The following is a 17,185-nucleotide window of genomic DNA, read 5'->3' as shown; positions in this document are numbered from 1 at the left end:
CCAATCTTACTATTCTTGTTCTAAGAACCACAAAGATCTAGCGTGTTTAGATTTTTCTTTTTTCTGGATATCAGCACCACGCATTCGATGTAATTAGATATATCTCCAGTGATGAAACACCACTGTTGGGCTGAGATAAGAATTATCTCTAGACTTTATCTCCCAGTATATGTGAGGTGATTCGTGAAAATCAAGGTTCTTCAAACATGACCTACCAATTCAGTTACATCATGTGACTGAGGGCTGTACAAAGCTCTTTGGCAACTTCCCAGAGTCTTATTTCAATTCTCTAGGAGCTACCTATATTAGAGTTAAAGCTCTTGTCAGTCAACGAAATCACAGATTGAAAAGGCACAGAGGCGTGAATTACCTTCTGAGGCAGAGAAATTCCCTTGGTCATTGGCAAGGAAACTTACATTTTCTAATTTGTGGCAACCAAAGAATTTCAACTAATCTACCACCTTTTGTAAACACTAAATCTGTAGAAGATATTGTAAGTGCAATTGCTTGAGTCATTCATTTATCACCTCAAGCTTCATAATAGGTTTAGATTCAGGTGTTAATAGAAATTAAGTCATCCCACACCATTCCTAGGATTAAATATTTGAGGGGCTACAGCTTCCTATGCTGTATATAGAGTCATTTACTTCATTTGACCAGGAGCTTGAAAAAATATTTTCTAGAGGCAAATTACTTTTAGTTATATCTCAAGTTATGCTCTTTCAAAGAATGCATAGACCAGGCAGCATCCTGCACTGCCATCTTTACTGATTATGTCAGTGGTGCATTTTAAATATATTCATTACACCATCACATGGTTCAAGAAAAGTACATTTTTAATACATATTAGTTTATGTTATTATTTAATAATATTTGCTGTAATGCATAGGCAGAAGGAACAAGGGGCTACATTTCACTAGCCATTGTGCAAACACAGAGAATATCTGTCCACAAATGCTTACTGCTTCGAGGCATGATTTGTAGGGAGGGCTATTATCTTCTTCTGTGTCAGCCTAAAGAATCAGAAAAAAAAACAGCAAATAAAATAAAAAAAAATAGAAACTACATGCAAGTGGAGAGATATGACTTTCTCATTAATGTTAAAATATGGTTCTAAAAGTATGGCTCATAGTCATCCCCCTGCATGGAAAAGCATTATCATAATACTTGTTCTGACCCTGTTAAAGTTCTTGTGGTTCTGTTAGCGGTCCAGAGAAAAAGCAGAGTACATGCCTGTGCACCCAGTTTTGTGGTTTCATTAAGAAATGAACAAGCGAGGCACAAGTTTTCTTATGGCAATCAGTGAGAAAAATAGGGTGCAGATATAATGTGGAAAGATGGACGCTCTAAGAAAAGTCCAGTTCAGATTCTGCTCCATGAAGTTCATTCATTCAGAATTTCTCTTGTGTCATTTGCACAACTGTTAGAAAAGGGAGTATCCGAAGTCAATGGTAAAGATGATGTCAGTTCAAAGCAGCTACGGTTTACCTTGTCTAAGTATGGTGTTGTCAGGTTTTCATAGAGCATTTTGTAATTGCTGTTTTTATGCATAACTTAGGCTGCATTTCACTTTACACGCTTTATAAATATCAATACCTATATGTAAATATTACACTGTATCACGTGCATATTGTCAAATGATCTCCATTTTGTTAAGCTAGGAATAGAAAGTTCAGAGACTGGTTGAAACTAGAAGGACCCAAGATGGTACCTAGGATTGAAAATAAGGCAGTTCATTTGAATTAACAGGAGGTATTAGGAAGTAATTGTGTGAACAGGGCAAATCACTGTGGGAAAGTGACGATGTCCTGCAAGTTCAAAGCCTAACATACCCTTTTATGTGAGTTCTTAAGAGATTCCTGGCTTCCAGCCTTGCACAAACACCAGGCTTACAAGAAAGTACCAATGATCAACTCCTTATGATTATTATTGTTTTTAAAATAGAAAGGGTAAGGGGGCTAAACAGATACGAAGGAAATTCTGAGCCTCTGATTATTAGAGTTGCAAATCAGTAGAACTAGTGACAATGCAATGAAGTAGTTATGAAAACTTCTTTCTGTAAGTTGAATTCAGAATGGAATTGGAAAAGTTTGTATCTATGAAGGCTTAAAATAAAAAATACATAAATCAAAAATCTGTTTTAGAAACAGAAGAAAATTATTAGGAATAAACTGAGGAAGAGAGGAAAGTATAACAAACACATAGGTTTACAGTATCTTTGTTTCTCTTTCCACAGTAGGCAGTTCTGGATTTAGATTAGAGCAATTATGTTTCAAAATGTTTATGTTGTGAATTTAAAGTAAATGCTGTTATTTTACAAACTATTCAAGATTTTGTTCTTCAATTTTGTTGTAATCCATCTCCTCACGGTCAGTGTAGCAAACTGCAGTTGCTCTGTGAGGAGACTGAAATCTTGGAAATTACTAAGTTACATAGTTCTGCAACCTATAAATTCATCTACCTTTGAAGCAATGAATGTTTTTATGCTGAAGATTGTTTTAAAATTCTAACAGAAGTGAATAATAGTACACAATGCATGTTTAATGAAAACAGTGCAACAAGTAATATGCTGCACACCAATGTTTAGTGTTACTGCTTTGGATACGGTGCTCACAAGTCTTGCAGCAAATGGTAGATATATTGAAGCAAAGGCTGTTTAGGGCTCCAAGGACTGCTGGGAGCAACTGGAACCTTTCTATCATAAGGAATTATGAGAGATTTTCAAAGGATGATCAGAAGCTAGGCAGCATGTGATTTCAATGAGAGGTGGCGATCTGGCTTCTACCTTATGCTGTTGAAAAAGTTTATGTGCTTCCCTGGCCACATTTCATGTAGTGCTAATATTTTTTATCAAAATAATAGCGTTTCAACTTTCTTTAAAAATTTTTCATTTCATTTTTATAAATACATTTTAGCAGATAACATCTGTTTAGTATTTTTCCCATACAACACAAAGAAAGAAGAAAATATAGATTTAACTGGAAAGACCGAGGAGACTGGCGAAAGGAGTAGTGTCAGAGCTAGTTACAGCCCTGTGATTGGACCCAGCCTGACAGAGCATTACTTCTTTCCCTAGATGTGGCCAGGGAACAGATTGCTGCCCAGATAAATTGTTCTCACCAACCATTGCTTGCCGTACCTTTTCCTGAGGGGTCGGTCCTTAACCATCCACCCTTAAGTGTTGTGTGTCCAGAAGTGCTTGATACCACAACTGTGTATCCTCTTGTGTGACAGGAATGATCATAACTGTCACATTATGGGGCAGGACTGCTTATGCATCATACTTTTTAATAGGTGCATATCCTTCCTGTGATAGGGAATCAACGGTATATTCACCATCTGAATATTGAGGTTATTATTGAGGAAAATTGAGGTTAAAGAGGGCTTATAAAAGACTCCAGAGGAGGCTTCACGATCCTTAAAAGTTAGATAGTGTTGTGTTAGATAACTGAATTAGTACATTTTAAAATAAATTTTAAGAATCATAAATTCCTGAAAATAATGACATCTTTGTAGGTCTGAAATAGATATTCTGTCAATAAGCAAGAGCTCTTCCTCCTTCATTATTTCCATAAACCAAATTCTGTCCTTCCCAAGTGGGGTTTAGCCCCAGTCAGCAACTAAGCACCACACAGCTGCTCACTCAAACACAAATCCAGCAAACTTTCTAAGGCTTAGATGTTGTTTCAGGAGTGGATCCTTTTTCAAGGAAACTCATATACATATGCTTAATTATAAGATTGAGCAGATGCTCATTGTTGTCTGACTGGGGTGGATTAGGGATCTGTTTAATTAAATTTCTTAGTTAAGTCCTATAAATTAATTTTCTGTTTGAGCTGTACCATTTGGTATGCAATGGTCTCTTTCTTGTATGTTGGCATCAGGCAAGGGAGGTGCCAGAACCTTTCTGTTACTCCTGTTCTCCTTTTTGAAGTGGAATTGGAACATTCCCACTTCAATACTTTTAACCTAGATCAAGGAACTTGGAAGTATCTGTTAAATGTGAGCTCCTATTTAGTCCATGCTAGAACCAGTATAACTCTGAGTATAAGCCTGCCTCAAAGAAAATGTAAAGCAAAAGCTTTTTTCCATGAGTGCACCCAACCAATCTGGAAATATTTTCCCTAGGAGTTTTCAAAACCAATTTAGTTCACAAGTGATTTAGACTTGGTTTAAAGAGAGCCTGTCAGTGGTTGTTTATATAAAGGGAAGCAGTTTAGAAAGTGCTTTCAGTGAAAGGAAAGGAAATTTAAAGTGAATCACCAGAGCTTGCAGAATAATAATTCCTGGTAGGGGAAAAAGGATTCAAAACAGTAAAGCTAACAAAAGCATTCAGATCTAGAGAAGATACCATAATTGAGGAAACCTGGGTGAAAGCACTAAAGCAGCAGGAAAGCTGAATTGATTTTTGGGAGCTGTATAATACAAGGAAAGATCGGCAGATATATTATACACTAGAAAAATGCCTGCTGTGCACAAGGAAGAAGTGCCTCCTTTGTATGTTGTCCTTTGATATTTTTAAGATTATTGGTGAGATAACATTATCCTTCTGGCTATAATGAGTTTTTGTGGATTTGTCTATTACGCAAAGCTTTCAAAGGAAGATCTTAATCACCTTTACACTATCCTGATATTTTCTAGAAAGAGATTTAACAAATCTTTGCATGAAGTGTAATTCAACTTAAAGTTTAAACCAATAAAGTGTGATGGTCCTTTCAGTTTCCAGTAATTTAAACCAAAATGGCACTAGGAATAAATAATAGTAACAACTTTAAAATAAACACAATTACATCTACTATTTATTAACTGAAATAGCTTGGGAAGCTGTTCCCTCCAACTCCCACAGCTTTGTCCCAGATAATACAGTGAGAGCACTAAAAGAACTTGTGTCATTAAATATTGAAGCCACTGCGACACATAGTTTTTGACATTGTCAGCACTGTCACGATTAAAGGGTGTTGAGTGCACTTCCTTTCAGGGAAGCCTGCTCACGGATGACTACACAAATGGCATGTACAGTGCTTTGAGTGGGATCACAGAGCATAGTGCTCCCACTTTAGGGATGGAAAAAGCGCTGGCATATAGAAAATCATACTCTGCTTTGGCGAACCACAGCACTCTATCCCTAGAGTACAAATGACGTCTATGAAACATTGTACAGAAGGACTAAAATACTTTCTTTTAAAAAAAGAATTAGTTTACAAGGCAGAAATTGTGGTTAAATACAGCGTGACTGTATTATTAATGTGTTACAATCTAGTCTCCTCTCCATTGTGCAGTATTTAAAAAAAAGTTATCAGAACCTGTGTTGGCATCCCAAAGGTGTCAATCTTGTACAAAACTTTGATTTCATTAAATCAGGTCACTGATGTAGTACTGATTCAAGGAGAAGAATTTGTATTATTGAATTACCAATATCATGTCATACCACGCAAATTCTTCTTGATGATTTTCTTTCCAGTCTAATGTCTAGACCAAAGTTCAAAGGAATATTTTAACATGGGAAATGGTAATGGAAAGTGTGTCCCCTACCATTTCAGAAGAGGATTATAAGAATGTCAGAGAACAGCTCATCTTCCCTACACTTTTTTCTTCATATATCATAAAGCTGGTAAAGTGAGGTGATGGTGCTCTAGGGTTATTGTTCTTGTCTCTTCCACTCCTTTTCTACACTACTTCTGTCTCATCTCCTGTTTTAACTCACAGTTTGTGACATTCTTCCTTCATATGATTCTGGATGGTTAGGTTTTTTTCTCTATCTACTTCTGGAGTTTGTCAGTACTTCAGTTTAAAATCTGGAGCCTTTGGCTGCCTAATTTTGTTTTGATGGCTTATAACCCTGCATCCTTATTAGGAGATAATTTAGTTCAACAGGATTGGATTTACAGGGCAAATCAATTAGCGCTGAGGACCCAACATCCCAATTATTCATGTTTCAGGGAGCTTTAACTCACACTAGACCTGATCTGGTCCCATGGACTCAATGCCCATTAGCAGCTGGAGTACTTGAGGTGTGAGACAATCATCTGATGCAGGTTCATCTGAAAGACATTAAGTTCATGTATGCTTGAGACCACTCCACAATGTGAACCAAGGCATTTCAAATGGCGACAACAAGGAAGTTTGCTTCAAAACCATGCTCTGGATCTGAACTCAAAAACTAATATAGACTTATAAGACATTTCAGCACAACACTCCAAATTCATTTCTGATTTTTCAGCCTCAAAATTCTGCTATTTTCCATGTTTCTTTCACGCATTTTTCACTTTCTTCAGCTTGTGTATATAATTAGCCAGTGACTTTTTCTTGGAGCCATTCACATGTGTACAGCATAGGCAAAAGATATTACCGTGCTGATTTGCTGTCCCCTTTCATTTGCCTCTTGCATTTATAAAGCATAGCAGGATATCATGAAATTGTGAAATCCACTTGGGAGGAGAGAAGTCCCTGGTCATTCGAGCATTCATGTGTTTCTTGTAGCTGAGATTAATTCAGCAGACTATGGGATACCTTGTCCTCCTTTTAACCAAGTACAGTGACAGACCACTTTGAGATAGAATAAGAAGTCATTCGGGAATTTGTATTTCAGTATACTAATTCTTCTGAATTGGTTGTGGTATTTTTTTTCTATGTGGGTAGCTGTTATATTTTCAAGCTTTGTATCATTTTGTAGAACTTCTTAAAAACTGTTTTCTTTGTCTCATTGGGAATCACTCTTCTTTGTTATTAGGGTGTTATAGCATCAATAGTGAAATGTTAGAACATTGCTCATTTTGATAACAATAAACTCCTCACAATTTATGACACTTGTTACCTTTTAATCTTCTCCACAATAGCAAAAGTAAGACTATAAAAAGAAATGGCTGATGTTGGCATACACAGCTCAATAGAAGAATGTATGAAAATTGGTTTTTTTAAAGGTGAAGCCTAAAGTCCTTGTATTTTGGCAGTCAGCAGTAATGATCTGTCTTCTCTTCTATAAACAAACAGAAATGCATTTGATAACTAATTTTAGAGATCACCACCATCAATTGTAGATTTCCAGGAAGAATTCAGTTTATTGTTGCTTTTTGAATTAGCTGAACTCTGTAATGCTGATATTAAAACCGTTCAAAGCAGGCATCTTGATGCTGCACAAACGAAAGCAATCCAGTATCTCATTTACATTCCTCGCCTGGTGTCTGAAGCAGATCTATAAATAGAATAGGCTACACACAGAAATTTATTATTGCAGCTGATAGCAATTTTCTTTTGCAAAGGTGTCTGGAGGCATTATTCATGAGATTCAGTCGTGTAGACTCTCCAGCTGAGATCCTCGCTCCCCAGAACTGCAGGTGGTCAGTTTAGAAACACACTAATCAGCTGCTATGCCCAAAGACTGTCACAAGAATTATTTGTTTCCCTCTTTTAAGAAATACACGAGTTCTCTCAGCTCCAGATTATTTTCTTCAACCTGATTGTATGGGTATTATAAGCAGTGAACAGATTTTTAGAACTCACATGTATCTGACATTTTATCACTGAATATTCTAATGATCCTGCTATTATCTGTAAAAACATAATGACTACATTTTGATACAGTTCACATCATGGCTTCTGCATGTCTTCATACCCACGGGCACATGTGACCTTATCAAGTATGAGAGAGACATGTTTCTGTTCAATAGCGAGGATGTGCAGTAATCACATGAACTGACCTATCTAGCTGTCATCTAATTTCAGTCATAAAACAAGAGGAAAATAAAATAAGACCTGTAATGAAATTATATTTATAATAAGTGATAGATGGGAATGTCTTACACTTCTGCCTTTCCTATCTGATTTTGGTTTCCCTACCATATCTGTCATTGTGCTATCTTCGTATACTGAAAAAAAAGATAATTCATACAAACAGAATATGCAGATTTCTGATTGTTTGTTTTTATCACCCCTCAAGACTGATTACAACTTATTTTTTCCCCTGCCTATTCTAATATTCTTTCTATGACTGAGAACATGAGAGATATGAAAGCAGACATATTACCTGTTTATTCTGGTTCAATTTCAATATAATCACTACTTTAAGTATTCATATTTCAGTTTTTCTTTACAGCCTACTGTGTTGTCAAAAGCTATATGTAAAACCTGAATGTACAAAGATGTTTCCATTTGCAAAGTTTAATAACTTTACATTTTTTCCCTTCCTTTTTTCAGACAAAACAGAAGAGCTGTTTTTCTGTCGCTGTTATTTTGACTGTGTTATGAAAGCAGTAGCACAAATAACTAGTGAGACATTAGAAAAGTCACATATCTTACCATGAAAGGAAAGATAAATTACAATATAAAATTAAACTCAAAATTACCTGTCAACTCAAGTTACCCATAAAGCATACTGTCATCTCTAATGCCAAGAACCCAAGCAAAAAAAAAAAAAAGTTAAGAGAATAAAAACAAATATATTACAACCATAAGTGAAATCTCACTGATTTTCTGTGAGTGTAAAACCCATCCTGTTTCTTTAAGTGCATTTTGGTACTTATAAATTTGTTTTTGTTTTTAATTTAAATTTGTCAGTGATGCAGAAAATTGGTTTTGTGAATGCCCTAAACTCTACTCTGGAAAACTCTGCCAGTTCGCGACTTGTGATGAAAATCCATGTGGAAACGGTGCTACGTGTTTTCCAAAGTCCAGGCGAGATGCTGTTTGCCTTTGTCCATATGGAAGATCTGGCATCCTCTGCAGTGATGGTAAGCACCATATTCTTCATGTATTGGTCAGAGCTTCTACAATTCGTAGAAGCTGTGGTAAGAAACAGGTCAAATGCTTTGAAGGCAAGACATGGAAAGCGACCACCTCCCCACCTGCAACACAGCCCAAAATCCAGTCACAAGCAGAGAATGTCTGAGCTGAACGCCCTCCCCCCATGTTGTTTCCTAGAAGTGTCAGCCAGAGAAAGGGAGACAGAGGGATCAAAGAAGCTGAAAGTAGACAAGATAGGAAATACCAGGTAGTGTCTGATGTTTTAGTAATTTACCTGGAGAAAAGCTGAGAGAGAGATTTGACTGAGAGCTCCTTTGGAGAAATTAATTCCTCCTGTAGTTTGATTTTTACTCTACTTAGGGAAGCATTACTTTGTACATTTTGTAAATAAAAGGAGTGTATAAACAATATTTTCTGGATTGTAAAAATACCACCAGGTGCTAAAATTTTATTCTTTCCTCAGGTCAAAAAGACGAACAAATTAAAATTTACCAAGTGCTTTGCTATGAAACAGGAGACAGGATGAAGGGAAGTTAATAAAGCTAAGTGTAGGTCATTTTGACTAATATTATCAGATGAAGGGCTTTTATTCCTCAGCATTGATTATAATGATTGTCCTAGGTCAGAAATTCCTGTGTGTGAACATCCAGGGTATACTTTTCCCCTAACACTCAATGTAGCAAGAAGTAATGGCTGAAAAATCTGCATATAGAAAATAATCACTGGTTCTGAGCTGATTCAGCAGTGCATATGAAGTGCCTTTGAAAAAAAATATTAAGGTTCAAGTTTGATCAAAGTCTACATTGTCTTTTTCTTCACATCATATACACCTTTACCTCTTATTTAAGATTTTAAATTCCAAAATTTTCAGTAGATTGTTTGTGTTTAATCCATGCTTTCATCTAACCCTGATAATTGATAAGCAATAGCAAACATGTAGGCAAGTGTATGAAACATGCATACTTCCTTGGCAATCTTTCTTAACTTGCAGTAGCACAGCTGCTGGGGCTTCGTGTGCTGGGAGTTGGTATCTGGGATAGCTCTTGATAGATTTCTTTTCTTCCATGCACTTCTCTAATTTGTCTTTGAGTCCATGTAAACTTGGTATACAACATCTTGTGGCAAAGAGCTCCAGAGCTTAAGTAGATAGCTTGTGCAGAAGTACTTCCACTTGTTTGCTTCACTGCACCAATTGCTAATGACACTAATGCCTCCAGCTTCTGTGTTCGTATGAATGTTTCAGTGTTGTTCCCTGTTCTATGAATGTTTCCAAGTTCACCTTCTCCATGCCTCTCCTGATTTTATATATATCTGTATTATAAACCTCCCAAAATTATTTCTGAATAATCCAATTTATTCATTCATTTTTGGGACACCAGCCATGCTGTATCTTTAGTCATCCAGGCTGCTTTTCTTTGTTCCTTCTCAGTTCCACTGCATCATCTTTAAAATGAGGGTCCAGAGCTGACCGCAATATTCAAGGTGTGATAATGCCACTGCTTTATACAGTGGTCTTTGGCATTTCTCTGGTTTACCCTCTGTCCTTTTCTTAACCATTTCTCCCATTCTGTTTCCTTTTATGAGTACACTGATGTTTTCATGAAACTGCTTATTAGAACTCGTAACACCTCTTCCTTTGAGTGCTGATGGTGAGTTCAGAGCCCACCATTCTGTATCTAAGGCTAGGACTGTTTCTGTAATCTACCTCAATTTATATCTGTCAGTACTGAGTATCATCTAATGCTTTTTTTCCCTGTAATTGTTCAATGAGGCTCTTCCACAACCCTTTGTAGTTAGCAGTCTCTCAATTTAGACTCTGAGTAAAAACTGAGACAGCCTAAATTGAGAGAAAGTACATAAATTCGTTAGTTTGATTAGACTACAAGCCTCGATGAAGGCTTTGAAAGCACAGAAGGAATGAAATTTTATTGAGTGGAAGGGGAAATCTCTGGATCGTCACTGTAAGCAAGCAAAACAAGCAAGAACACCCAGCTTCATAGGACAGAGTATAAATCTACGATCAGTAAGCCCACAACATATGAAAAATCATTTTACTGAACTATGTCTTAAGAGTTTAGAAGGACTAGAAATAAACTGAGCATAGGCAGAAGTCTTGTTAAACTGGACTTTGCATTGAAACTTAAAATGAGCTGCAAAAGGTCTTTTTTATCACATAGTCTAAAACTGAACAAAGAGGGGAGGAACAGTGCCACAATGCAGTGGAGACTGGGTGCAGCCTTAGGGATAGCACCAGAAGCATCAAATCCATACATTTGGTGGAGTATTTAAAGATAATGATAGATTGCCTAAATACAATGGTAGAACAATGTAAATTATATTAGAAAAAAGACTAATTTAATTCTTTACTATAACAAAATGAGTGGCCCAAGCAATAAATTTATTAGAAAGAAATGGTCCATAAAATTTAAAGTCTAGGCACACGCATTTTTAACAAATCATCTTGCGTTTGAGATATACAGTAATATTGTCTCTACTATTAAGATTAGAAAGCAAGCACTTGCTACTTTGTGCCTGAAACACCAAACAAAAGCTTGTTTCTCCTAAATGTTTATCAAATAATAGTTGGTCTTCATCAACAAGAAATGTGCAAGGTGTTACAGTGATTATTTGGTAAAGTGAATATAGCAAATGTACCAAAAAGAACAGCTGATATCATGCCAGCATTGCTGCTCCTACAAAAAGAGATTATTTACAAAAGACAAAGTATGGATAAGTAAAGATGTGGCCAGAGCCACAAATGACCCTACTGCTACAGGTCTTGCCCAGGTCAGAGCCTCAGTTGCTATCTGTTAAGAGCTGGAAGTCACACTAAGAACAACATCAATCCCTACAAATTTGTAAGAAAAAGTGATAATGAAACTATTGTGGGCACTATTAAAGGGGGGGGGGGGGGGGGGCGACCAACAAAATCAAAATGCTTGGCATGACAAGTTAAAAATACATCATTTTATGGGGAATGCACAACATTCTAAAAGTGAGAAAATCATAGCCCTACCGTGAATAAGATAAATGAGGCAAAAATTTAAGGACGGCTAGTAGCTTCTGTAAAACAAACCTATATAAATATGGAAAACCAGACAAGCTCCTGGGACTAACAAGGACTTTTCTTCCATTTCTGAAGCAGATGGAGCATCCTGCAGTCTAAGCAGGCTGGAAATAATTGCTCTGAGTTTGTCTTAGTTATGTTACACTTGTTTCAGACATCAAGAAAAGCTTCCTAAAAGCATGTCCATTTTTCCAAATTTATATAGTAAAATGCATTAGCTCTCACTACACATCCTCCCTTGCTTTTATCACTAGATGACCATGTTATTATGACTGCAAGTTGACCATTATTTATTGCAATCTCTCTCAAGAAGCTACATAGCTAAGGCATAATGGGCCAACAGGGACAGGGGATGATAAGTTAGAAGAGAGGACAGGCTGATCAGGCGAAGGACATGGCCAGACAAGTGTACTGACCAGCCAACTATTAATGTATGACTGGCCCTTTTTACCCCTGTATCCCTCTATTTTTCCACACTTGTCCCTCTCCAAATCACCTAATTCCCTCCTTTACCCCACCTTTGGTTTCTCCCTTAAACATCCATAAGTCCTGTGCTATTCCAAAATGCTCTTCACTTGCATCCCATAACGTGCCCCGTACCCCATGGCAGTTACACCCCTCTGTCCAAAAGGTGCTCTAGTGTTGACTTGTTGTGGTGGGTGTCACACCCAGACACTGGAGTTGAGGGTCCCCTGGGACAGCCCTAGGACAGGCTGGGCACCGTGTCCCTTCCTCTGAATCCTTCATTTGAGTTCCCGCCTGCCTTTGGGCTCTGTGCTCCTCTGGGATTGTGGAGATGGACCTGTGGTGGACTGATGGCTCTTGGGATAGGGCTGGGAGTAGCTAGGGCAGAGTATTAATTGAGTCCCCCCACCTGCCATTGTGCCTCTGTGCTGCTTTGTGGGTGTGCAGGTGAGCATTTATCACATAATCAAACACTGTTGATTTGAGGAGTTAAACGCCCTCATGACTTTCAGCTCAGGGGGGTGGAGTTGCCTGAAACAAGGATATAGTCACTAAAATAGAAAACAGTAAATATTTAGTAATGCACATGATCAATATGCAACAGTTTGAAACAGAGACTATGTCTACATGGGCAGCTTTACTCAATCTCCCAAGTGACTCTGGTCTTTGGTTTTTTAAGCTGTACATAAAGGGATCTATATCATTTAAACTTAGTCTAGTTATTGAGCTCTGACTTTTCGGTAGTTTTGTGTGAAAACAGCCAACATTCAAGCCCTAGTCTGATATATTTCCTTTCATATTTAATTTAGTAAAAAGTTGCTTGCAGATTGTAAATCTCCTTCAGTATTTAGGACCACACTTGTGAATGAAAGTGTTTACGAATAGCACCATTTCAGACCAAATGAATACTCATTCTCCAACAGCGCTATGAACATTTTTTTTCTGTAAAATGCTTTTTACAATGCATCCTATATATTTGATTTTTCTACTTTTAAAAGTTGGTCAGGAAGACATATCAACATCTCATTATGGAAGCAATTGAAGATAGGTTAGCACTAGAACTGCTTGTCATCCGCAGAGATTTGTCATTTCATAGAATCTAAGACTTAAATGAAAATCTGTGGTGCTTGCTTGATCCAAAGAGAAAGCCCGAGCTCAGACAGTTAGGGAGATGTCCATATCACCACGCTTCAACTCTTTTAAAATTAAGGAGAATTCTAACTATAATGTTTTTAATATAAATGTGGCCAAATCACTGTTGTTAACATGAAATAAAAAATCATTTTAATGAGTCTAAACTATTAAAAATACTATTGTTGTATGTCACCAAAATAAGAGAGTTTAGGACACTGTTCTTGTACCTCAAAAAAAAAAAAAAAAAGGGGTGGTGAGGGTTGTTCAGTTGCTACCGTCTCTGTAATCAGTGTTTCTTTCTTTTTTCTATTTTTTGTTAATACTTTCCTCTCAGTACAAACCAGGAGCATTCCCTGGTTGGTACAGGAAACTGATATGGTCTGTAAAATACAAGGTTGCTATGTTTGAAATACCTGAGTGTAAGGAAATTTGATATATAAGACGCAGAATTTTTAAAGAGGAAATATCAGGGTATCATTGTACTGCAGAGTTCTGATGGCCTCCTAAATGTGAGAGAAGCAGAAGTGGTTCATTCATCAGGAAAGGAAATAACCACCTGGAGTTCTAAACTCTTGATGTTGTTGTTAATATGTTACACAAGAAACTGAGCCCTTCTGGGAAGCTGCTGGTCATAATATGAAGCATTTTGTTAAGCCAGGAATTAAAAGCAACCAGGTAAATTTAAAAGAAGGATTTCAAAGGAATGTGCACTGCTAAGATGAGTAATTGTGTCAATTGCTATGTTTTAGATCAAAGCTCAGTGTTTTAGTTTCACTATGTGTTTCACATATGTACATATGAGACAACATAAAACAGAGTCCTAACTGTGCCATAGTATTTAATAAACACAGAATCACAGAATGGTCATCTCACACACCGACAGGCGATCCGCAGCACGTGTTCACAGCGATCTGTATGTATGTTACTTGACCCACTTCTGAGCAACATTTGTGATAGTGCTTCACAGTCCAAATGATTACAGAAGGTTTTCTGTAGGATGTATTCCCCCCATTTATAAAATTCATTTCAAAATGCTGAAGTGGGAATAGTCACTTGCTCCAAGCTCTGTAGGGTGAATATCAGCCTGCAAGCAAATTGCTTCTGTGCAGCTATGTTCGGTATACAATGTCGCCGTCAGAGTTGTTTGGGTCTGTGGACTAAATCTTGGAGTTCAGTGACAGCAGATGCCCAAAGGGAATTTCCTCAGATAAAAAAAAAAAACTGCATCACAAGGTTTCTGCTCAGTGGTAAGAGACTTTCGCGAATGCTGATCGGGGTGCTCTTTCTGTTCAAGAGAACTTATTTTCTGGGTCATTTGCTTTTAGCTGGGCCTTAATTTCCCCCTCCCCTCCAATGTGAGGAATGTCATAAAAATTGTACAAAACACACATAGGCACACACTATTAATGTCACTGCTGTATTACCAGTTCTTCACGTTCATATTTTCATCCCTGAGCAACAAAATCACTTTTATTATTTCAAATCTCAGCTGCCAATCAAGTACAAGTTACCAGTCCATATGATTACAGAAATGAGCTAAGCTAATAAGGTTTATGGGCTCCATGACCACAAGACAAATAAAAGGAATAGCTAAGTATTTACTGGGGGTGGAGAGGAGAAGGCATACACCTGAATTACCTGTTATGCAGATCACTAACTCCTGATACAGTAGTCTTCTAGACGTCAAGAGTCTTCTACTACCACATTGAACTCAGCTGGCACTGCAACGCCCTGCAGCTCCGACACCCCTTACCTTTCCCTCCATGCATTGCCCAGAGTTTCCAGTGAGGAAACGGGTTACCTATTAAAGAAAAGAGCTTTAATGCAGAACTAGCAATATATATAAATTAAATACACAGGACCAGGCGATTCCACTGTGTTATAAGTCAAGCAAAAAGGGCAGACGACAAGCTTGGCTGAACAGAGAACTCCTTGTAGAGCTCAAGAGGAGAAAGAAACTGTATGATCTCTGGAAGCAAGGTCAGGCTTCGCAGGAAGAGTACAGAGCTGTGGTTCATATATGTAGGGAGAATACATGAAAGGCCAAAGCTCAGTTAGAGTTGAAACTGGCCAATGTTGTTTCAGATAACAAGAAAGGATTTTTTAAGTATGTTAATACCAAGAAGAGGTCTAAAGAAAACATTGGGCTGATACTTGTTGAAGATGGTCATCTGACCACAGGAATGAAGAAGAAGTGGAGACATCCAATGCTTTTTTTGCCTCACTCTTTAATAAAACTGATACAATGTGGGCTGCCCCTGAGTTGGAGGACCACAAGTATGGGGACAGTGACTTTCCATTTGTGGACACTGAAATTGTAAGGGAACAGCTGTATCAGCTGAATGTTCACAAGTCCATGGGGCCTGATGGGATTCATCCCAGAGTTCTGAAGGAATTAGTGGATGTTATGGCAGGATGCATCTTGGTCATCTACCAAAGGTCTTAGGAGTCTGGGGAAATCCCTGCACACTGGAGGCTAGCCAATGCTATTCCAATATTTCAATATTCTAATCTAGAAAAAGGGAAGACCCAGGGAACTACACACCTGTTAGCCTAACCTCAGTTCCTGGAAAAGTTGTGGAGAAGATCATACTGGGTACTAGGGAAAGGCATTTAAAGACCAATGCAGTCATGAGGCACAGTCATCATGGGTTCGCAAAGGGAAAGTCCTATTTAACTAATTTGATATCCTTCTATGATAAGGTCACCCACCTAATGGATGAAGGAAATGAGGTGTATGTAGTTTTTCTGGATTTTAGTAAGGCTTTTGATACTGTCCCTCACAGCATCCTTCTGGACAAGCTGTCCAACTGTGGGATGGTTGGGTTCTCGATGCACTGGATGAAGAACTGGCTGAAGGGCAGAGCTCAAAGGGTTGTAGTGGATGGGGATGCATCTGGCTGGTGACTGGTCACCAGTGCTGTTTCTCAGGGCTCAAGCTAGGGCCAGTCCTGTTGAATACATATATCAGGGATCTGGTTGCAGGAGTTGAATGCACCACTAGCAAGTTTGCTGGTGATACCAAACTGGGAGGTGCTGTTGACTCTCTTGAGGGACAGGAGGCCTTGCAGAGGGATCTGGATAGATTGGAACATTGGGCGATGATTACTGGGATTAAATTTAACAAGTTGAAATGCTGGATTCTGCACCTGGGACAGAGTAATGCCGTGCACGAACATAAACTGGGAGAGGAGTGGCTGGAGAGCAGCCCTGCAGAGTGGGATCTGGGGGTGCTGGTTGACAGCAGGCTCAACAGGAGCCAGCAGTGTGCCCTGGCAGCCAAGGGGGCAAACACATCCCAGGGGGCATCAAACACAGCACAACCAGCTGGTCAAGAGAGGTGATTAACCCACTGCATTCAGTGTCGGTGCGGCCTCGCCTTGAGTACTGTGAGCAGTTCTGGGCCCCACATTTTAAGAAGGATGTGAAGGTCCTTGAATGCATCCAGAGGAGGGCAACAAAGCTGGTGAGAGGCCTGGAAGGAATGTCCTGTGAGGGGCGGCTAAGGTCTCTGGGCTTGTCTAGTTTGGAGAAAAGGAGACTGAGGGGCGACCTCGTTGCTCTCTACAGCTTCCCGAGGAGGGGAAGTGGAGAGGGAGGTGCTGAGCTCTTCTCCCTGGTATCCAGTGACAGGACATGTGGGGATGGTTCAAAGCTGTGCCAGGGGAGGTTTGGACCGGACATCAGGAAGTATTTCTTTACCAAGAGGATGGCCAGACACTGGAACAGTCTTCCTAGAGAGGTGGTCGATGCCCCAAGCCTGTCAGTGTTTAAGGTGCA

At 38.5% G+C, this 17,185-nt stretch overlaps 1 protein-coding gene across 1 annotated transcript in view; it reads left to right on the top strand.

Moving 5' to 3' along the window:
• EYS (eyes shut homolog) overlaps positions 1–17,185 on the top strand; it is a 944,860-nt gene that overhangs the window by 865,681 nt on the left and 61,994 nt on the right. Inside the window, exon 41 of the mRNA XM_075087034.1 lies at positions 8,554–8,726. Coding sequence (XP_074943135.1) covers positions 8,554–8,726 — 173 coding nt within the window. The remainder of the gene's footprint in view (positions 1–8,553; positions 8,727–17,185) is intronic.

The sequence above is a fragment of the Phalacrocorax aristotelis genome, chromosome 3 (genome assembly GCF_949628215.1).
Source record: "Phalacrocorax aristotelis chromosome 3, bGulAri2.1, whole genome shotgun sequence".
Classification (NCBI taxonomy): domain Eukaryota; kingdom Metazoa; phylum Chordata; class Aves; order Suliformes; family Phalacrocoracidae; genus Phalacrocorax; species Phalacrocorax aristotelis.
Note: the sequence above shows the minus strand (reverse complement) of the source record. Positions and strands in the feature narration are given on the sequence as shown.